At 38.1% G+C, this 23,602-nt stretch overlaps 1 protein-coding gene across 1 annotated transcript in view; it reads left to right on the top strand.

Moving 5' to 3' along the window:
- KPNA1 (karyopherin subunit alpha 1) overlaps positions 1-23,602 on the top strand; it is a 54,422-nt gene that overhangs the window by 5,596 nt on the left and 25,224 nt on the right. The window contains exons 2-6 of the mRNA XM_055808807.1: positions 7,031-7,164; positions 9,506-9,613; positions 11,404-11,503; positions 12,075-12,169; positions 16,086-16,217. Of these exons, the coding sequence (XP_055664782.1) occupies positions 7,036-7,164; positions 9,506-9,613; positions 11,404-11,503; positions 12,075-12,169; positions 16,086-16,217 (564 nt within the window). The 5' untranslated portion in view covers positions 7,031-7,035. The remainder of the gene's footprint in view (positions 1-7,030; positions 7,165-9,505; positions 9,614-11,403; positions 11,504-12,074; positions 12,170-16,085; positions 16,218-23,602) is intronic.

The raw sequence follows: 23,602 nt of genomic DNA, 5'->3' as shown, positions 1-23,602 counted from the left end.
TTGTAAATACATTACTAAATGTGTTCAGTGGTGTTTCTTAAAAAAAAAAAAAAAAAACAGAAAGCATAATCCTTAAATTTTGAAATTAAAAAAAATTGCTTAAGTGCCCGGTTGTGTGGCTGTCAGCATACTTAACTAGTGGTACAGGCTGATGTGTCAGAGAGAGCATCAAGTAAATCTATTTCTATTATGGTTTGGGTTTTGTTATAGCCAGAAATATGCTTTCTTGATTTTATTTTTTTTGTTTCTTTGTGCGGTTTTTAGTGTAAAAAAAGGAAGACCAGGGGGCCTGGCAAGCTGGTGTTGGCCTGACTTTAGGTGTGCTTTAAAAAAAACACCTGGGGTTTTTTTTGTAAGCACAGTTCTTTCTGAATATTACCTGGGGTGGGTTGGTGGGTGGTGGTATACTTAACTGACTCTTCAAGATTAGTCTTTTTGCAGAAACACTTCTGGTATGGTGGTGGTTTATTTTTATTTTTACCACCTTCTCAGCCCTTTTTTCTTTTGTTGATGATGAGGAGGTCACATTGTTGAAATGTGACATCCCTACAAGCTTGATATCAGGCGTCATCAACACTGTTCAGATAACACTGTTGATTTTTTTTCTCCTTTGAGCGTCAGTCAATATTGAGGTTTTTAATTTTCAATATCACATTCCATATTGTGCAAAAATGTGTATCTTTTCAGGCCTTGCATTAATTTTCTGAAGTGTTAAGGTTGTTTTAATTTACGCAAGTACCAGTCTAAATTGCTAGGTGTCCTTGAACTAGAACATGCCAAATTTGCTATAGATTAGGTGGATTAGTACTTGGTTTGCTATTTCACAGGTTTATTAAGGTGCTAGAACAGAAGCTGTTGTGAAGTAAGACGTACTACTGGGCCTGGGAAAAAACCTAACAGGGCTAGGAAGCCTGCAAAGTAAAGCAAATTTAAAAGATACTGGGATGGGCAGCAATCCCATGAAGTCCCTTTACCTCCATTTTTTGACAGAAAGTCCCTAAAGTTAGGGCCTTCAAGGCTATATATTCAATCTGCATTTAGCTATGGCTCTTATGTTACATTTGAAGCTTCTTTAATCTTTTGGCCTTTTCGATAGCTGGTGGGGGTTCTGTTTCTTCTCCATCATTCTTGTATGGTGGCTGCCCTAGGAGTGTGGGTCCCTGCTGTTCTGCATGAACTGAAGTTTGTCATTCCTGCTCCTGAGTAGCACTGGTGCTTGCTGCTGCAGCTTTCCCAAACCACAGAGAATGAAATTCACAGGGTTGTTCTGTTTCCTTAGTGCTAGGGTTTGATGTCAGCAACACTTAGTTTGCAGCCTTTACAAATACAACTGTTGATTTTGTGGTGCCTGTGAGACATTTCCAATTCCCATTTTACAGCTAGAGAAAGTTAAGCAAAGGTTTTAGAAATTGGCTGTTGTGCTTGAGTGATAGCTTGTTGTAGTTGAGATGATTAAATATCCTTTCCTCTAGATGTCCCAAGCTTTACAAGAGTCTGAAGACATTTGACATTAGAAAGTAACACTCCTGTTGCTCAGGTGATACAAGTTTTTCTGCTGCGGGGCATTCCCGTAGATCCCTGTAATCCTGTATGCTTTGGCAAACAATTTTGCAAAAGAAGCAGATACAGCTTCACCAAAATATTTGTCTGTTTGAGATGTTTTTTCAGACAACAGGAGGTGGCAGTGAAGAGAGAATTCAAGTCTGCAGATTTTCTTATTTTCTTTTTTCCCCTCGGATAACACTGTAGATACTTGGATTTCATCTCTAGGATGATGGCAAATGTAGGTTGTTGCTCTAGAATTTTTTCTGGGGAAATAATATTAATCCCAGGTGATTTTTTTTATCATTCTATGCCCTCCCTATATTATTCGTTGTTATTAAGATGACCTTTTATTTTATAATATTCTTCTTCTTAATAAGACCTTTTGTTGTCTGTCACCTCCAAGAAAACTGACAGTGTACTTCCACAAGATTTAAATATTTCTGTTATCATCCTGAACCTGTTGCCTTAGAATTGCCAAAAAGCAAATTAGGACTTCCCAAAATCTACACTTTGGGGGGGGGGAACCAAACACATTTGTGGCAAAAATGTTGGATTTTTAGGGAGTGTTGATGAGAGTAATGAATGACCCAGTGCTACTTTCAGGGTAGTTTTTTAAATTGCATAGATTTTCCAGTCTCTCACTAAGAATGTCAGAAGATTGTGCATCCTGTAATCACAGCTCAGTGAATTGCTTAAATGTCTGTCCAGGCTGTGCTGTAGATGTTTGGTGTGATGTTGAGAAGCATGATTGTGAAGAAACTTTAATTTTCTAGGAGGCCTAGAGTCTTATGGCAGGGCCAAGAAGCAAATAGATCTCCACTGAAGTAAAGGTTTTGTAGTGTAGCTGAACCATTTCTTACCATGAATAATTCCACCTTCTCTCACTGCTTGGAACTGTGTTGAGAGTGCTGTTTCCAACGCAGGTTGTCCTTTCGGGGCTAACAGCCCCACATGGTTTTTTTCCCCTTGTCTTTCTGGCAACAATCTGAAGAAGAGACAGCAGTTTGACTGTAGTAGAGCTAAGTATGCCTCCAGTAAGTCCTTTCCATCTGCAACTGCAGCTTAGGAAACCAGACTAGTAGTATGTCAGATCAGGCATCTTTAAGATAACTTTTTTAACGGCTAACACCATTTCTCTTCAACCTCCTTGTCTGCCTTTGTTTTCAAGTCTTCCTTTTCTGATATATTTCTATTGGAAGGTAGAACTTCTTGTACAGGTCTACACTTCTGGAATACTTTTTTTTTCCCCTCCCTCTCTTTCCCACCCTAAATTCCAAAGAAGGAAAGTTTGTCTCTAACAGTCTTTAATATCAGCAGGGTATTTGGTAATCTTAGTTTGAGTCATTTGCATTATATATAACATCACGCAGGTCTTGATTTGTAGAGCCTTTAGTTTTACATCTGGATACCTCTGATGTGAGGAATATCCAAGAGTGTTAGTCATATGGCATTCCTGTTGGCAAAGCCCTTAAGTGTGGTGACAGCGATATCTGATTTAAGAAGGCAGGGAGTTCATTTTTGTTCCTGTCTAGGTGATTGCTTGGGACAGGACAGGTCATTGCACTAAGTGACTCTGCCTTTCCCAGTGCCTCTGAATTTCTTTGACCTGATGAGCAAGGAGAAATGCAGCACTTTTCCAAATGTGATGTGTTCCAAGCACATCTTTCTAGAAGAAAGGAAGAGTCCTTGTCTTGATCAGCAAAAAATTTGGGGATCATAATTTCCTTAGGGAAATGTAGACATCCAGGAATAGATTGTGGTTTTAATTTTACTAAAGATCATTTTCATGGCAGTGAAACTGAGGAGGAGGAAGTGTCATATGGGGTTTGTACGGTGCTGCACAAAAATCTAAAGAATACACCTTGGAAACTCCTCACCAGGTTGCCAGAGGTTTTTATCTGTAGCTGGGAGTATCCAAGAAATGTGGAAAATACTATGCTATCTTTAGGAAAGAAAAGATGGGTAGAACATTTCCATGGCAACCACCACGGATTTTCACCAGAAGTAGCATTAATTTTGATCGTGCAGAGAAGATCCAGGGTTTGCTATCCAATGGTGAATTTAAAGTGACCAGTGAAGGATGCTCAGTTAAGCCACAACAAAACTGCAGAAATGAGTCAGGCAATTCGGAGTTGTTTTGCCTCTGTGGTTTAGTCTAGGGGAAAGGCTACATCCTGAGAAATGGAAGAGTTGATTTACAGCAAACAATCCTTGGATGACTGTAACAAGTAATTTAGGATTGTTGTATTTTCAGTCCTAAACAAAATAATTTGGGTGCTCACACTGAATAGGTCAAAGGTGCTAGAAATAGGTGTGGGTTAGATGAAATCCTTGATGGGCTCATTGAATTTTTCACCGATAGTCGGGGAACCAGTAAAAGAATGATAAATAGTAATGATTTTAGGAGATTTAAGGATATTACAAAAACTGCTTTTAGAAAATAGTTTGGGATTTAATGGTTATACAGGTTAGGTAGGCAGGTAGATAAAATGGATACGTTACTATGTGTTGGGTTTCTGTTTATTTACTATCAGTGAGGGACTAGTATGAAATTGGTGATCTCATTACTACTTGGTAACTTCTTGATTCAACTTCTCAAATTATTGAACTCATTATTACTTGAATTGGTAACTTCTCAATAGTGAAGGGAGCTTAATTTTTTTTACTTTTAATAGAAGAAACTGTCTTCCCAGTCATTTGGTGGTAGGAGTTTCTAGAAAGGCTTTACTCGCAGGTAAACCACAATATACTACTTTAAAAGGATTTTAAGCATACAGATTACTCAGAAAATAGAAGGGGTTAGTCAGCAGTGAGCTGTTTTGAAAATCAGGAATGAGCATAGCTAGAAATTGCAGCTAGGCTTCTAAAGAGTGTAATAAATAGAAGATAAAGCTTGTGAAGCCATTAGGTAGAGGGGTTGAAGTAAAGTCAGAATTTAAGTAAATCCTGTGCCTGTATTTTCAATAAATGAAACAATGATGTAAAGTGTGACAGGAGAGGGCTAATAGAGCTCTGAGAGGAAAATTAAAATTATTACTGAAGTCAGAAGCAAAATTAATTTCTCTCAATTAGTATACGGGTTGGGAGTTGAGGGGAAACTAGGTAAATAAGTACAATAAGGAAGAATACGCTAAGGAAACTTGATGATGACGAAGCTGGACGGTGTCATTGATGTTTAGAAACTCTGGAACGTCATATGAAGGGGCTGCATAATAGAAATGAGGTGAAATTCAGTGTTACGAAATGAAGATGTTCCCTGGCAAAGATTTCTTTAAGTTAAGAACTTTTAGGGATTGAAAGTGAAGGTGTGAAATGACCACAGGAGCTATCAAAGACCTGAAATCCCAAATATAGGCAAATATAATATGAGTCTGAGATGATGTTTTTCAGATGGAAATGGAGAATTGCTAACCGTGTCAGGGAAGGCCTGAGATCTTATCTGGGCTGTTGTGTGTGCCCGTGTTCCTGTTCAAAGGCAGATTGACTAGGGTTGGCTGCAAAGCCGATGTCCTGTCTGGCATGTCCTTTTAGCTCATGGTTGTCCATCTGGTGTTCGAGTTAATTTTGCTAATTGTAGAATATATAAATATTTCTTTCAAAATGTTTTCGAAACAAAAGAAATGTTGTGTTCTGACTATTTGTTAGACTGAACTTCTTTTTGCAGTTAAAATCCAAGCCTTCCACAAATAGTTTTTATGTTTAATGTACGGGTAGTAGTCACTTAAACTAAAAATGGGAAGAAAATGCTATAGCCAAGCATATTGCAAGAAACACGAAGACTTTAAGCTCAAGCACCTAAACACAGGAAGAAAGGAGCCTCTAAGCTGTTATGAATGATGTAGGGCTTAAGGCATTCTAAGGTGTATCTTTTTGTAGGACCTTTATTTCAAATAAAGCCCTTTCAGGAAGAGCCTTTTTGGCAGAATTAGGCTGCTGAATGACTTGCTTGATCTGCTTAGGTTTTTATGTTGCATTCAGTGTGATCTGTGATTGACTGAGCTTGAATACAGTAGTTCTTTCTCTTAACAGTTTTCTAAATCTCAGTTGGCAGAATACAGTAATGCTTGACATGATGCCTGAAATGTCTTCAGTGAGTCCGTTCTGATCAGAATTCTTACAAACAGTTGTCAGGTAGCAGTAACTTTAAAAGAGGCTCTAATAAGAAGCACATTTGGATATCTTTTTTTCTTTAATCTTTTAAAAGTCTTTGTGCTAACTGAAAGAAAAGGAGGTTAGAGTAAACTTTATTCTACATTTGTATTTTAAATAGGAAACCTAAGCTGTTGAGAGTCTGTTTACACCTGTGTTGCTCCATTTTAAAGTAAAAAGTACACAGGAGATCATTTATCATCTGGTGATTCTGTGCTTATGGAATTTGAGGTAGGTAGCATATTTAATATAACGCATTAGAGCATTTGGAAGAGACCTTTAGAAGCCCTCAGTTACCTTAGAGTAACTTTTTATAGAGCGTTAATTTTGTATTGCAAAGCTGCAGGTATTCACAACATGTTGGAGATTCTGCATCTGTATGAAGATACATGGAAGTACCAAGATGTTTAGAATTTGGTTCCCAACATTTTTTGGATTTAAAGGGGAGGTGTAAGGAGAGAAATAGCAGCAGAATGGAGTGCTAAGAGTAGAGACCTGATCCACAGCGCATTGGTTTAAGGGGGAGTGTGGTATTTCCACACAGCTTTGTAGCTATTGTTTTATGGTACGTAACTCCGAAGTGCAGCTTTGTGCACGTGAATATCATCACAGGTCGCTATAAATGCTGATCCACTGAGTTACATAAGACAGAGTCCTTGGAAATCATGGACTAAAAAAAGGCCCCTCTGCACAAACAGCAGTGGGATTAGAGGCTGGGGGTGGGGAGGAGGGCAAGAATATCACGGGCAGCAGTGAGCATTTTCAGTGGTTAAACCATCCCCATCTAAAACTTCTCCATTTCATTTTCCTTGTAGGCGTTGTCTGGATAGATAAAACACAGGGTTGTGTTGAAGTAACTTAAAATGTGGATTTGGAGTGCAAAAAAGCCCCTGTACTGACTTGCAAAGTGAATTAAGCTAAAAAGCAGCTAAACCCCCTTCACTTCTGAGTGAAGGCAGTGGCATATAATTAGTTTGGCTAATTCCCTGTGTGAAGAAATATTAAGATTTATTGGTGCAGTTTTGTTTTTAGTCCAGACTGTATACTCTGCCTTAGAGATCTTAGTTCATTCTTAATATTACACTTAACTCATACCTTGCAGCCTCAGAGAGCAAAATAAAAGTTTGTTGCTCTGATGTGAACAACTGGCACGCTGAGGTGACAATTCTGTGAAATTTTGCTTTGCGCCTTCTAAGCTATTGAAAATTAATTGACAGGGTATAGAGGGGCAGTGGCTGGAAATGCATGGCTAACAGAGACTGAGACAGAATATAAAATAACGTGTTGTTGGAAGAGTAGTTCTTCTCTGACTTCTTTTAAAAATTTTGTTGTAAAGGAATCATGACGACCTCAGGAAAAGAGAATTTCCGACTGAAAAGCTACAAGAACAAATCTCTAAACCCTGATGAGATGCGTCGCAGGCGAGAGGAAGAAGGTCTTCAGTTACGAAAGCAGAAGAGAGAGGAACAGGTACTGTACTACAGTTGTGATAATGGTAACCAGTCCTTAAACGGTCTTGTCTTCCCCTGTTCTGGCTCTTCGCTTCTCCCAAGTCCCTTCTTAGTTGCTTCCCTTCCAAGTTCATACATTGTCAGTCTGAAATCAGAGTCACTTGCAGACTTTACTGATTTTTCTGCAGGCTTTACAAAACTTAAAAGTGCATGCTGCTCGTTTGCTTCGGTATAAGCTTGGCCAGAGCAGCTTAAAGGTGATTTGAATAAAGCTGTCTGACCTTGCAGTTAGGGTGATTGAGGAACTCCTGTTTTGTTTTTTGTTTATGGTTTTGGTTTGTGGTCTGTGTTTTTGTTTTTGGCATGTTTTTTTTTTTTTTTTTTTTTTTTTTACTACCCGACTTGTGGCTTTAATCCCTGTTCAAAGAGTGACAAGCTGGGTTGACAAGAATGCAGCTAGAACTGAAGGAGGAGAAGGTCTGACCAAGTCTTTATAAGTTGCAGTGATGATTTTCTTGATGGAAGAAGTATTTTGTTGACCTAATTCTTCTTAGTTTTCTATCTTTAAGTTTCAGTTCATTTATGAATTTACAAAAGTTCACACTATGTTTATGCCTGTAAAGGTGGTACCTACAGTGGTGCGATTGGTGCATGTTGTAAATAAAATGATTGAGAAAAATGCTTGGGAACAAAGCTTCTCTACCTGCTCATGTCTTCCCTAGTTCTTACTGCTTCATTCCCTTTGCGAAGTGGCAGGTGTTCTGCGGGTTTCATCAGGAAACAGCAGCAGTGGCAGAGACATGGTGAAAACCATCTTCTGATAAAAACGGGTAGCACCGGACAGATCTTCCTTTTCTTAGTTGTGTTCATTGGAAGCTTTAAGGGATTGGTTCGATTTTAAACAAAGTTACAATGAAGCCTTTTTCATCAATGTTGAGGTTTCTGGAGTGAGAATGAAGATAGTAATGTGCTTTTGTTTGGAATGGTAAATCAGGTCTGTTGTCTGATCTGTTTAACATGGTTTTCACAGTGTCAATACCAGATGCTTCCAAGGACAGGTGGGGAGGGTTCTGGGAGGGAATTGCAATATTTCATGTTGATTTTTCTCACTATCTGCAGGTATTGTTTCCAGATATGCTACTAGTAGCACAGAATATTGGTCTTGTTTGCAAAGCCATTACTGAATTAGGAAAATGATGAGTCATTTTCTGTCTAGTGTATGCCTCTTGACCTCTCTTGGACCTGATTACAACAGGTTGGCTAGATAAAGTGTGTGGCAGTATTTCCTTCTGTTAAGGAAAATTGTTAGTCCTATCTGGACTAACAGTGGAGCAGAAGTGGAGTTGAAAGCAGAGCCTGCAGCTTTATAATTTCAGACCTTGTACAGGTACTTCTGTGTATTTGGCACGTAGCTCATGGGAGTTTGTTTAAATTCCCCTTGGTTTTGTTTTTGGCTTGTTATTTTTTTTTAGCTGAACAACCCCACAAAACCAACCTTGGGCTTATGAATTTTCACATAACTTGGCAATGTGTAAATTTTGGTTTAAGATTGTATTTGAGCACATACAGTAGGTTGGAAGAAATACCATTCCATAAGGATGCCCATCACTGACCTAGGGTTGCTGTAGATGTAGCAGTTTGGCGTACTGTTTCCTCCCCATCTTCTCTGGAGAAGAGTAACAGCAGGTCTGTGTCGGGGCTCTGTCCTGCCTGTCTGCGGTGGTGCAAATCTGATGTGGTGCAGAGCTGCAGGCTCACTTCCCGAACTCGGCAGGCCGGGCAGTACCCCTAGAGCAGACTTGTCATTGCTAATGTTTCTTCCAGGGACACAGCTGGATTAAGAGGAGACTTAACTAGCCTCTCCAGCTCTCCTCCTGACATCTCAAACTGGGTACCTTCTCGAAGTGGTAGCAATGAAACTCTGTTCACCCCGGTATAATTTCAGTCCCATGTGATCACCCTCCAAAGCTCTCTTTTTGCCACTGCAGCTTGGTTACCCCAGCCTCTGCAGGTGTTCTGCAGACATTGTTATACCCGGCAATTTTTCAGGTCTTTGAGCCCCAGCATCGTCTGCAATGAAGCAGTTGTCTGGAAGCTAGAGATAGTTCGTAGATGGAGGGGAATGGTGAAGAGGGAATATCGGTGAGAATTTTTCAGAAATGTCGGGAACCAATATTCTAGCACATTGCTGCTTTCATTTACTACATGACTAAACTTTCTCTGTTTACTGTCAGGAGGAGTCCTGTAGCCAGTATACTAGTTTTTTTCAGGTGATAGCATATATTGTTTTTATTGTAGCCTAACTTGACTTGCTGTGTATATTGGCTGCATAATATGTATTAAATACTTTCTCTCTTTAGTTGTTTAAACGCCGAAATGTTGCAACAGCTGAGGAAGAAGCGGAGGAGGAAGTGATGTCAGATGGTGGCTTCCATGAGGCTCAGATGAACAACATGGAGATGACTTCTGTAAGTGATCAGAAAGGAATATGATGTTTGTTGAAAGGGGTGGGCCTGTTGTGCAGTGACTTGAGGGGAATGGAATTCCAGGAGAATGTGAAAACTGGCATGCAGAGCGCTTAGGGACAGCTCTTAAGCACCTGTCTCAGTGTACTGCCCTGAAACAGATTGCAGGAGAGAAAAATCTTGTGGATAAGAGTGAGTGGTTGCTCAGTGGATATGCTTTCAAGAGAATGAACTAAACCATCATGGCTCCAGACAGGCTGGTTACTTCCTGGTTTTGGTGTTTGCCATTATAGGTGATTTTATCAACTGTTGCCCAGAGGTGTTGGGTTTTTTTTAATCTGAAATTCATAGTGCTTGTAACATGAAAATACAAACCAGGCACTGTGTTATTGCAATTTACAAAGTAAAAAGGGGCTCAGTGGAAAACTTTGTTAGTAGACTTTCAAGTGGCACCATTTTTAGCCAGGGTGTGGGAAGCACAGCTAGACCTAGCTTATCTACATGCCTGTGTCCTTAAACTGCTTTCCAAGCTGGAATGTCATCCTACAGAAAAAACTTAAGTGGAAATTAGACTTTTTGGCTTTCTCCCTGTTTCTTTACCACAGTCCTGTCCCTGGAAAGAAAAACGGTAAGGAATTCAGGCTGTAACAGAGGTTTAAGGGAAGTGCAGTCCTCACTTAAGTCTAACTGCTGATTTTCACACTAGTGTCTGTATTCAGAGTATGCAAATGATGTTTTCATAGAAATCGGGCTGGGCTTGGTTTCTCTTGGTGCTTGAAGTTTACCTTGAAGATTACTGTGAAATAGAATGCCTATAAACAGTGTGGTAGATCACTGATAGAATATATTGTTTTGCTCTTCAAGATAGTCTTTGAATGTCAGACAAGTCCTAAATACCATTTAATCATTTGTGTAGAAGCTTATATGAAATGAATAGACAGTAAAAGGTAAATGAGATAGATACTACAGTTTACTAAAATGTCGTTAATTTCAGGATTTTAACAGTTGGAGCTGCTAGCTGTTACAGACAAAGCTTAAGTATTTTCAGCACTGTCATCTGTCTCCCTGTCTATCTAGGGGTTTGAATCAGATCTATCTAAGGGTTTAGATCAGAAGTGGAAGGAAAAAATCTGACTTTCCTCATGCTGCTTTACAGGGATCTACATGTGTGATGAACAGACTGTCAGTTTTTACCTGGCGTTAGAAAGATTACTGATTTAATTTAGCTGTATTAGTGGAAAGCATCAGTATTATGGAAAATTTAATACTCTTACTTGATTATGGTGACAAGCATTAGGTTTGCCAGCTCTTCTAAAATGACAGGTCTCGTACATTTTGGTGTAAGAGAATGAGTCAAAATGTACATGTTGCAGAAATCTAAATAATAGTGTAATCAAAGTGGTGTTCTTGTATAACAGTAATTGCTATTACAATTTAAACTGCCTTTTGTTGAAGCTGACAATTTTACATTTATTTTAGAGGAGGGGAGATAGAAAAAAGGGGAAGAAAGTACAGGTGAGAGATTCTGAAGAGTAATTTTCTTACCATATCTGAAATAAAATCTGAATTTTGGCTTCCAGAAAAGAAAGGCTACATGTAAGAGTGATGCTGCATATGTAGATGTACATGTGTGATGGCTCATTTGTTTCCATGATGGTCTTATCTAGATTTTTACTCAGTAAGAGATGAACTTGATACCAGTGTAGCAAAAGTAACGTTTTTGCCACTAATCCCAGATTTTGTTTTCCCAATTTTCTCTATCACTGTCATTGTCTCCCCCACCTGAATCCTAGAGTGCAGTCATCACCTCTGATATGATTGAGATGATTTTCTCCAATAGTCCAGAACAGCAGCTTTCAGCTACCCAGAAGTTCCGAAAGCTTCTTTCTAAAGGTAAGGACTGAAATTACTTGGAGAAAAATGTAGAAGTGTCCCTGGCATATGTTTCTACTTTGACAGCAATAAAGATTGAGTTTTGTACAGAAATTTCTGGATGAAACTCTGTTTTGCAAAGTATCAGCTAGGTGTGTGTAATAGTAGCTTTTTTCTTGAAATCTGTAGATAACTGCTAGGTGATGCAGATGTGATGTCTACTCTTTAATATTGTAGGCAGTATCTCTATGGCTTAAATATGCTGATATACCCAAGTTTCTCTGCATGTCTGCATGCCAGAGTGACTTCACAGAACTGCTGCTGTGAAGTTGGTCTGCCTAAATTACCGAGTGCGTAAATGTTTTGAGTAATGTTAGCTCATTACCTCAGAATTTAGGCTGTAGTCTTCTTACAGTGACAGATGGGAATCCTTTGTCTTTTAGTAAAGGTAAAGCAGTATTGTATAGAAAAAGAAAACACTCTTAGAAAAGAGGAGTCAGTATGTCATTGAATATTATTTTGATGCACTAATTTGAGAATTTCCCTACAAAAAAAATGAATTGTATCTAACTTTACTTTTTGTTTTAAATAGAACCAAATCCCCCAATAGATGAAGTCATAAGCACACCAGGAGTGGTGGCCAGGTTTGTGGAGTTCCTCAAACGAAAAGAAAACTGTACATTACAGGTACAGAAAAATAAATGTATCTTCCTATATTACAAAGGCATTTGGTGATGCAGATTAGGAAAAAAAAAAATCAGTGATTTGTTTAATTAGCTGTACTTTCATTTTTTTTACTAGGTTAAAAAGCTTTTTTATCTTCAGAGTTTCTAGCAAGACCTTTGGAGACGGGGGTAGAGAGATATGTTTGAGATGCATTGTGTGGTTGCTAGGGTGGGATCTTTACACTTTGTCATGTAAGAAAGTGTTTAAGACCTCAACAGATGAAAAGCTATTAAACTAAACTTCAGTGTTTGTCTTTTTTGTACTAATGGAAGATGGTTTTAAATCTCTAGAATTATAACTTAAATTTCTAATGAAATAAAAACCAAGTTTAAATTAGATAAACACAGAAGCCTTGAAGCTTACTTGCTCTGGTTTGAAGAACTAAACTGTGTCTGCTACAGTGGTGGTTAATTCATCTTGGACTTGCTTCTCGGAGCTTTGTCTCATTTCCAGCTATCTCTTTTTTTTTTTTTTTTTTTTTTTTTTTTCTTATAAGTTCTTTCTTCTGGGCTAGTAGAAAATGAAAAAAAAAAAAAAGAATTATCTAGTGAAAGGAAAAAGTTAACAGGTAACCATTAGATACATTATATAGGCTAGGATCAGTGTTCTTTCAAAACGCATAAGGCAACAAAGTTGCTAATGCCCATGTGAAATCCAAATTTTGGTGAGTGGAGAGATGCGAAACATTGGCATTTTTTTTTCTCCTTACACATTAAAGAAGAGGTATAATTTATAGGAATTATTTTTCAAACTGATACCTACATGATTCCAGAGTTCTGTTGGCTATCTTTGAGGAGTCTGAGGACAGTAACTAAGAGTATGTATCAGATTTAAGCCAGTTGGTTTGCAACTCCAGTGAAAAGTTTCTAAGCGATTGGATATTTAAAAAAAAAATTGAATACCTTTTATTACTTCATAGGGTGCTAGCATGGGAGCCTAAGACAGGCAGATGCAGGGAAACAAGCTCCTAATACTTCAAGGATGTATTTGAATAGGAAGGGAAAATAAGGGTAGAAGATACTTCCTCAAATGCAGATACGTCTTGAGTTTAAAAAACTTCACAAGCAACTGTAGACTGAGTCAAATCATCATGGCTTTACTGATGTAACATGTAGTATTGATCTTTGCTTTTTCTTTGCAAAAATCAAAGTTGAAACTTCCAAGCTTGTCATAAAGAGTTTGTAACAAAACATTGAAACCTGAGTACATTGCTTTTGATACTCCATTCCAACTGCTTAATTTTCCTCCTTCTTGCCAAACCTGTCTGCCTGCTTGGCAGTTTAGGGTCTGCAGGTAGAACTTTTTGCTGTGATATGTTAGGAATTTCCCCTTGACCTCGCTCTTTAGTATTTGTTTTTACTCTGTCAGTGTTTCCGAAAGTGTTTCCTGGCACAGGTACAGATTTTGAGCTCACCATTTTAGGCATTCCTGACTCTAGCCTAGCTGTAGAAGGAAAGGATTTTCAACTAATCCTGGAAATGCTGAAGTATTTTTGTGCTTAGGTACTATAGGTCCGTGTTGATGAACTTGGGAATTTTGTGTGACTTTATGCTCTGTTTTTCTTCTGTGTTGTCAATGGAATATACACATTAAAAACTGGGGTTCTGGTATCAGTGGTAGGAAGGATTTGTCTGGAATTCCTCTGTCCCAATTTTTACTCAAGCGATTTCAAGAATTAGAAAAACGCCCTTCTCCGTGATCACTTAAACCCATACATGAACAAGTAAACTTGTCTTGTGCAAAATCTTCTTGTGATGGAGTGGGAAATCTGAAAAGAACAGTGCCACAGAGATACCAAGATTATTCCTTGGATGAGATTTTCTTCCTGTCAATTAATTTTAATTATGATGAAGGTTTTTTTTTTGTCCTTTACCATTTGCATGTGGCTGTTCTTTAGTTTATAGGTCCTGGAGCATCAGGTGTCCAGAATGGGGATGGAGGAGAGAAGCTGTCTCTCAGCTAACCTTTCTGTAACTGACACCATCTGAAATGTTAAGTGGTGTTCACGCAAGGGCATCATCTAATTCACGCTTGAATCTAGTGAGATGTTGGGAGGAGCTCAGTTTTACAGAACTTTGTTCTACGAAAGATGGGGAGATAATTAGCTCAAAATCAAAACTTACTTTATAAATGTTTGAAGAAAGTACAGATTTGTGCAAGACCTGCTATTTGGTCTTAAATTTTAATCTTTTCATGCATAGGGTTTCTACTTTGTCATGGGTGTATGACTGGAGAAGGTGTGAGTCTGAGTTGAGAATAGTCCAACCTGGTAGCAGCCATCCTGGTGGAAGCCAAAGGGCAAGTTCTAAAACATGAGTAAGAAACCTCTGTGGTTGAGATGACTAATAATCCTGTTATATTGCATCACAAAACACTGGATACTCACCTCAGAGAAAGTAAAATTACAGGAAAGCAAATACATTTTATATTGGCTTTAAGCTCTGGCCTGGGAGTTTTGCTTCTGGTTCGTTAGTGATGAGTGTTGCAGCTTTGGCATTGTGTGCGTTTACTTTATTGCAGCCCATATTCCTTGTGTATTACAACGATATATCTTGGAATTGTTTATTCTGATCACATCTTACCAGAAGATAATTTAGTTCATCAGGAGGGCAGAATTGTATTTTAAAAACTAAAATATTTAATAATTAAGAACACTTGGAAATCAGAAGCCTTACAAGCATAGGCTTAATTGTTGAGTTCTTATTTCAGGCCCATTTCAGGAATATGTATGTCCCTTTAGCAGGAGGTGCTTTTATTAATAAATCCTAAATGTAAGTTCTTGCTGCTCTTCAGAGACAGCTAGTCTTGGGAAGTGTATCAGGACTTTCACTGGAATACTGCCAGATCAACATCAGTTTAATAAAATTCATTAGTAATATCAAAGTTGGTCATTTATAGCATACAACTTTCCAGTTTTATTGTTTGTTGATTTTTTGCCTTTTCATTCAACTTTTACAAGTCTTTTCATTCTCTAGTTTCTGAATGTATCTGATAGGATTTAAATTTGCTAGCATATTGTAATAATTTTTGGACTGAAAAGCATGCAGAAATCTACCAGAAATCTAGATTTTTAGAATCTATATTTTCTGAGTTCTGTATCAGGTAGTGTTAACATTTGCATTTCAGCTTAAAAAGTTAATGCTTTCACAAGTTAAGATTAAAATAAAAATTAATTGCAGAAACAGCTAAATCAAAAGATGCAAAGTGTTAATTCAGGATCTCAGTTTTGCTTCAAGTCTTGAATAAATCATCATGCACTAATAATTCTTGACAGTAATACTGATCACAAGAGTTGGAGAGAAGTACTTTGCTGTAGTTGCAGAATTCTACCAGACTGTGATCACAAACTTGTTTGGGTTTTTTTGAAACCTCCTTTCCTTTTTTTTTTTTAATTTATTTTGGGGGTTTTTGTTTGTTTTTGTTGTGGTGGTGGGGTTTTTTAGTGGCTTTTATTTGCTTTATATCTATAAAGTTTTGTCAAACAATGTCTTTTTCATGCATCTTCAGGAAGATCATTGCTGATTCAGTGAATGCAGGTATCTGATGTCTTGTGGGAAGACTCATTTTTGTGTGTATAGGTTCTTAGCTGGTAATGAAAGGCAGTAGAACAGGCCAAAGGTAATATAATCGCATAGCAAAAACCAATATTTGAAAAACACAGCAAACCTGATGTTATTCGCATAAAGATCTGCAAATTTTTATTTCAAATGATATTGGTAACTTTAACTATTCTGATTCCTACTTTGAAAATTGTTTGTGTTAATATCTCACGCTTTCCCTACATCAGTTCCTTCTGTCTTTTACAGACTTCTAGTCTTAATTTTTGGTGTGGCCCAGAAGGCTTCTAGTAAACTTCCTTTTGTATTTTGTTTTACAGTTCGAAGCTGCGTGGGTGCTGACAAATATTGCCTCGGGAAATTCCCTTCAGACTCGAATAGTGATCCAAGCAGGAGCCGTCCCCATCTTCATAGAGCTGCTTAGTTCAGAGTTTGAAGATGTGCAGGAACAGGTACAGATTAAGAATGGTGTTGGGTTTGTTGTGTGTGGGTGGGTGGTTTGTAGGGTTTTTTTGTTTGGGTTTTTTTTTTGTGTGTAGGGGAGGGGTTGGTTTGGTTTTGTTTTGGTTTTTTTCCTTCCCCAGAAAGGAATAAGGCTGTCCTGTAAGAAAGCCTTTACAGGAAATGTAGCGTTTGGCAGTTTTGCACAACAGTTCCTTTCTACCTAGCATGTCTTAAGATATCTAAGCAAGTATTGTATTTTTCTTTTTCTGGAGGTGATGTATTTAACCACAGCCAATGGGGTAATGCATTTTGATCTCTGATGGGTTAATATTTTTCTCTTGTGTTGAGGAATTCAAGAAGCTTTGTTTAAAAAATTGCTCTAGGGATGGGAAGTTCGTGCTTATTTCTCCTGAAGATAAAGCATGAGTGGAAATTATAGTTTGTGCTCTACAGAGAAAATTATAGTTTGTTCTCTGAGTTTGTTACAGAGTAGGTGAATATTCTTTTAAGGCCCAAAGAGATCATCGTAAAGCACAGACCAAACATTTGACTCGCTAATTTCCACATGAGTTCCATAACTTTTGTTTGAACAAAGATGTAATCTTGCTTTGAAGGCTTAAGGTGATGAAATATTAATTATGTTAACAAATAGTTTCAGTTAATCTTAATCCTAACTTGAAAGTATGTACCTTTACTGTACAAATTTGACTAGCTTTGGGTCCAGGTTGTTTGCTTTTATTTCATTGTCTAGTCAGTTAGCAAGGTCTCTGTTTTTTGCTATAGCTACTTAGAGGCCATAGCTTAAGCTTTTCTTGAGCAAATGAAATTAACTTCTGAATTCTCATTATGAGGGCATTTCTCTGATGGTTGGTTTGTTTTTTGGTGACTCTTTTCTGAATGTTTCTTTGTTTCAATATCTTTTTTTGTGGTGGTAAAATGACAAGCGCTGGATATTCCAGTAGCACTTTTCCAGCAATGATGTTTGCAGAGATAGTACCTCATTTTCATTTCTGCTTGGTGCTTTGTTGTGTAAATATCCAAGATATCTTTCTGGACTCTGCCACGGAAGCTGGCTGCAGCTCAGGTTAAGCTGATTATCCAATATGATCCGTTGTTCTTTTCAGAGTCACTGACTTCCAGGGTTCAGTTCTCCATCCTGTAAGTGTGACTTCTATTCTCTGTTCCTAGATGTCTGACCTTGCATTTGGCTGTATTGAGATGCATGATTGGAGGAGTCCCAATTTAGAAGCATTGGATCGCTTTGTGTAACTTGCCTTTCTTTCTTATAGCTGGCTCAGAGTGTACCACCTGTACTTAAGGTTGCCTAACATTTTCCACAAAACAGATACATATGTATCTTTTTTTTACTTCTCAGTTGTTTTATAGGTTACTACTTCTTCCACTGTGCAACTTCCCATTTTCAGTGGTCTGTCTCAGGCTGAATTATTTTTGAAAGGTTTTTTTTTCAGAGAAATTGAATTGAGATGCTTGAGAAAATGAGATAGTAAAGGAAATAAGTATTTTTTCATCCTTTTTTTTAGCCTTCATTGAGGAAATAAGTCTGTTGTTGTAGAAACTAGAAATGTGATAGGGAGCTTGCCAAAATGGCAGATAAATGCTACATTCTGCTGATGTGAAAATCCACCCAGACTTACCTAGATGATGCTTTTAAGAGTGTTTTTTTTGAGGGTTGAGATTGGTGGCATTACTTTCCAAATTCAGCCGTCGCTTGTACAGTGCTGTTCTGCAGAATGACTGGTGCTTTGAGTGTGGTAAGGGCTACTCCGTTTTTTTTCTCCTAATGGTCTTCTGTGCAAGAGCTAACTTGTGTTTTTTAATAGGTTGTTCTTATCATCCCTGCTGATGCTCAGAGAGCAGGTGGGAAGAGCGAACCTGTTTAGAATGAGTTGTGCAGCCTTCAGCCTTAAGATGTGTGAATTAACAGAAGAGCTTAGGGGCCACAGTTAAGTAGTTTATCTGTCTCATTCCCCCGCTGCCTCCTAATAAACTGCTGACGTGTTAAAGTTCAGATTGCAGGCAGGCAGAGTGGGTTGTATTTACCGGACAATATTTTTCTATGTAATTCAGGTGCTGAATCCGTGATTTCTCTGCTATCAGTAAGTTTCTAAATACCAGTTACAAATTCCTCTGTAGTAAGCTGTGCTAAAGAAGGAAGATGTACCACTGCGAAGTGTTACCTACACCTTTTCATAGTGGGTTTCTGTGCTGCATGTCTACAGATTGCAGTCCTGCTTACAGCTGACGTTGGGTTTAATGCAGGCCAACATGAAAGAAATTATGGTTTTTTTCCAACAGCTTTAACACCACCCCCCCCCCCAACATTTCACCATAATATCTACTAAACCAAAAATCATTAAGGGCTTAAAAGTTAGCTCTCGTACTTTTGTATTACAGGATAGCATTAGTACACAATTGCGTAGTATTTTTCCACATCACTCTCACCTCATTCAGTATATGTAGGTTGTGGCCCTGGTAACAAATCAGTGGCTAGTAAAGGAGGCTTTTATTTGTCACACTGTGGCCCTGTTTGTTAAAGTTGGAACAATTAGAGTTAATGAAAGAGAAAAGCAAAAAGATGCTTACGATCAAGGCGATTGCAGGTTTGAGATAAATGTGTCTACTGCTTATTGTCTGATGCTGGACAATTTCCTTGTGTCAGTTTTCAGTAAGCGGATACTAGTTCCGTGGTTTTTTGAATGCTCAGTGTGAATTATTTCCATTTCATTGTGTAGTTGAGGACAGCTCAGCATTTCTGAAAGTAACTTTTGTAGTTAGGTCTGGGTTTTGAGTAGATCTGGGCCTGGCCTTCTCAAGCTGGATTTCTGAAACTGGGAGATATTTGACCATAATTTTTTCCCCTATAAAATTATGATTCTAGGCTTCTCTCGCAGTAGTACTGTGAAGATTATTATTTGCAAGCAACTCTTACTATATTTGCAACAAATTACAAAAATACAGGAAACACAGAAAATATAACTACACTTTCAGGCCATGTGGGCCAGAAGCTAGCCCTACAACCATACAGTAAAGGGTGAAGACAAAAAGGAATGTTGAAGGCTGTGTTTAGTAAGCCATTCTTTGTGCTAGGTGGGATAGTAATTATATAGAAGGAAATGTTAATTAAGCAGTAATATAATTGTGAATATATAGCATAGCATAAACTTAAAAAAAGTAATATTTAATATTAACTTGACTTACTGGCTAATCATTATCCACTGCTTTTGTCTTACAGTAAGTCAGTCTTAGAGACTTACACCATTGAATTTGTCTTTTATTTCAAACTTCCTTTAGCAGTGGCTCAGGAACAGATATGGATTTACCTTATCCGGTCATGTTTTCCCAACAGGGTTTTTTTTTTTCATATTTATAAGCCAGTATTAATCTAATGTGTTGCACTGTTTCTTTTGGGTATGCTGATTTCTGAGTCTAATGTGATTGTAAATCAGCAGTTTTATAGAAGTCTGTGTGAGGGAATCTTTATGTTTATTAGGCAACATGTATTTTAGTGAAATTATTTCTTACATCTTTTTACAAAATCTTTTCCATTAAGCTGTGCAGGCTGATATTCGATAACCCTACCATCTTTTAACTCTTTCATTGTTTGTATTGTGTATCAGTCTTTCTTGGATTGTATATCAGTCTTTCTCTGTGATCAGTGGTCAGACCATTTGGCGTCCTTTTTTCCCATCAAAGAGTCTGAGTTTATGACAGCAGCTACATCTCCATTGTTAGTGAAAAACACTTCGGCTACATCTCCCCACTTCTGTTGTTGGTGTACTAAGTTTTAGATTTAGTCAGTGGCATATGTCCTAGCTTTTTTCCACTGATCACAGTTTTTCTTTCAAAAGACATGTAGAAATTCAGCTGTGCCAGCCTGAAATTATTTATATTGAAGGATTCCATCAAAGCCCTTTAGACATGCTTAAGGTGGATCTAGCTTCAGCACTGTCTTAGCTGCAGTTCTTTCAGTTCTTTGCTGTGTTCCCTTGCTGAGGTATTTAAAACCCAGATGTCAACTTGGGTTTCCTTGATGAACATTGAATTTCCTTCAGAAACCATGCAAGGCGTTATGCTCCCTGTCTGATCCTGCTGAGGTTGTCTCACAGTGACAGATACGTGTTGTTGTGCTCTGCTGGACAGCCGGTGGCAAGAGCATCCCCAGCTGCCCTGTTCTCCTTTGGGAACATTTGTGTTTTCAGCTAAAGCAACCAACGTGTTTTTCCCCTCAGCATATTTCCATTTCTGGTTGTATTGCTGTTCTTTTGGTGACCATCGTTTGTTTGGCAGATGAATCCGTGAATCTGGTGTCCAGGTTCTGTTTGGCTTTTCCATCAGCAGCTCTCCTAACTAGGTCTTAGTATTCAAAATCATGAAGAGCAGTTGAGGCACGAGTATGAGCTACTTTCTCTGTTTGGGTGCATGAGATGTGAGAAATAAGTAACTATGAGGACTCCAGCCACTGAGAGAAAGGTGTTTACTGTGTTGGTTCATAGCAGAAGTCATGTCCTAGGAATCTGGCCTTCTGGTGTACTTCCTTGTGTCCGCTCTCCAGTCACATTGTGTGCAAGTTCATCTTCACCATCTGCATCCCAGCATTAGATCCGTTTCCCAAGTCAGTGGCCAAAAGTAGAGACAGTGTTGATTCTGACTTCATAATATCTCTTCTCCACCAAGAGGCACAGACTCTACACACTGTTGGTGGCTGGTTTAGCACTTGGCTTAAATATCCAGAGGCCTAATGAGATAGTGGCTGAGGGCCTTCAGAATCCAGGGGAAGGTGGAGGGTTGTCAGAGAGCACATGGATTATTCACAGAGGGCACCATATGGCTCAACAGTACTCTACAAAACTTGCACTTTACTGTTGCTACTGAAGTTGTCCAGCACTTGCAGGAAAAAACCACTGGAATTTAATAAACTGGAGACCTGCAACAATCCCTACTCCACTATTAGCAATAAATGGAAATTTGTAGACGTTTATAAAAAAAGATGCTGTCAGTTGGCAAGGCAGCATTTACACTTTCAGTTTACACACAACTTTGCTATGTAAGATGTTGGTTAAAAAGTCAAACTACAAATCTTAAAATGACTCATTCTTTTCATCTTTGGGTCTGGGTGTAGATATTGGAAAGTACTGAAATGGATTTTTTTTAAAGTATTTTTTGGATTTAATAAACTGACATTTAATGGAATTAAGTATCCTTTTTACCTCTGCAGCTATCCAGAAAAGAAGATAAAAACATTTGGGATGTACAGAAAGAAGCCAAAATGTGATGGCAGGCAAGCCATTTGCATCTTGAGGAGTGCACAAAAGCAGCAATGGAAATCATTGAACATAATTCAGACAAACAAACCCTGAATACACTTGTCAGTGTTCACATGTTGCCATGACAGAGCTTTGTATTTATGGCATTGTCTGATGAGAACAGTTTAAATGAGCTTGACTCATGTTCCTCACTTATCTGAAGAGCTGAAGTAATTCCTTAAGGAGAGACCTCTTCCTTGTTAAATGAAACCGTGTCTATTTTTCTAAAGATATTTCAATTTCTTTGCATCTTGTGTACTATCAGTCAATAGGATGGCAGGGATTTCTTGCAACATCCTCTCTTGCTAGGTCCTCTGATACCAGGCTACTTGGCCAGACTTCTTTTGCCATTAAAAAAAAGAATAAATCAAGAGCGGGAAGGCAGTGACATGCTATTTGACTTCTCTGGTCTGACTTTTTGATGTGAGATTTGCTGTTGCAAAACCAGTCTGTCATTCGGGGTCAGAACGGATTCTTGGATTAAGTGATTATCACTGTCAACCCTAAAAATAGATATTGCTATAATGGCAAAAACAAAATCCACAGACAAGTGACATACAGCTTCCAGGGGTGTTTTAACATGTGTTAGGGTGTCCAGGCAAGGAGATTATATCTTCATACAAAGTTACTTACATGTTTAATAAAAGGAAATTATTGTAAATTCTAACTTTTTTGACCCCTAAATGTTTTTAGAAGACCCACAAGACTCATTTAGAACTAGCTGAAATCTTTGATTCATTCCTTGGGCTTGTGATTGCTGCAGAAATACAGGTACTGCTGGGAGCCACAGGCATGGCTTCTTCCAGTTCTGATATGAATGACATCTTGCAGGAGGTGGTGTTCTATCTCTTAAGCTAAATTTTTCCAGTAGCTGCCTTCTGTCTTGAGTCCATGAGGCTTCCAGACTCGACATCATGCTTCTGTGTCAGATAAACTGTTGTCACAACAGTTGTAAAATACTAAGAATTACAGATTTTCATGGTGCAGATAAGTTTTGGGAGGACATTGTGTAGTAAGGCTGTGCTGTTTCACAGCAAAGGTCAGTATAGCCTCGTGCCCTGTCTGACAGTGGCTGACAGCAGAAGCCTGGAAAACAATAGAAGAGCAAAACAAACTAATCCTTCCCCAGAATAGTCTCCTAGTCTCTGAACAACTTGCAGTGTTGGGACTTCTGATCTATCTATGGTGTTACTGGTAATACTGGTACAGAGGAGCTATCTTTTTATTTGGTATCTAGCTGGCATCTATGTTTACATTTTTTTTTATATACATCTGCTTCTACCTGTATTACACTTGCAGAATTTTCTAGTGGCTTTGGGCCTCTAGAGTGGTTGGAGTCTTTTTTTTTTTTTTTTTTTTTTTTTTTTTTTTTTAAGGTAGCATCTTTTTGCCACCATTTAGAAATGTGTTACAGTAGAAAGCTTGTGCAACAAATCAATTGACATGGATAATGAATAAATAAGTTTCTTTCAGATTATCTGAGAATTACTTTGAGGTAACAAATGTGGCTTACGCTGTCAATTTCTTTAGAGGAGTAATTTATTTCAAGTAGAGATATGGAGAGAAAAATGTACTTACTTCGTGTGAGGGAACTTACATATGTTCTGTTGGAGAAATAGTTATGCACTGTAACACATTTTTCTGCAAGTAATACATAGTCTTCGATTGAAGAGAAATTTGGGGAGGACATTCAGCTGCTGTCATGACAAAAGCAATCCTTTTTATCTTCTCTGTGCAGTACTGGAAGTATTTCCAGTGGTTGTGTAGATGTTGTATGGGTCTTCCCAAATAAGCAGATACCTGTATCTATTTGATTTGACAGACCTCTGCTGACTTGAAATAAATGGCAAGTGTGAGTTTCATACAGTTTCTTGTGTGACAAAATATTGTCTGTAAATCAAATGGAATTCATAAAATATTTTTTATACTTCGTATAGACTACTACTATTTTTCAGTTACAGCTCTCATATTAGTGGACAGTGATATCAAAACCACCACTTGACCCAAATGTATGAATAAAAAGCAATTAAATCTTTTATTCTCATAATACTACAGAAGATAGATTTCAT

Source organism: Falco peregrinus, chromosome 6 (genome assembly GCF_023634155.1).
Source record: "Falco peregrinus isolate bFalPer1 chromosome 6, bFalPer1.pri, whole genome shotgun sequence".
NCBI lineage: Eukaryota > Metazoa > Chordata > Aves > Falconiformes > Falconidae > Falco > Falco peregrinus.
The sequence above is the reverse complement of the archived record's forward strand: the minus strand, read 5'-3'. Positions and strand labels throughout refer to the sequence as shown.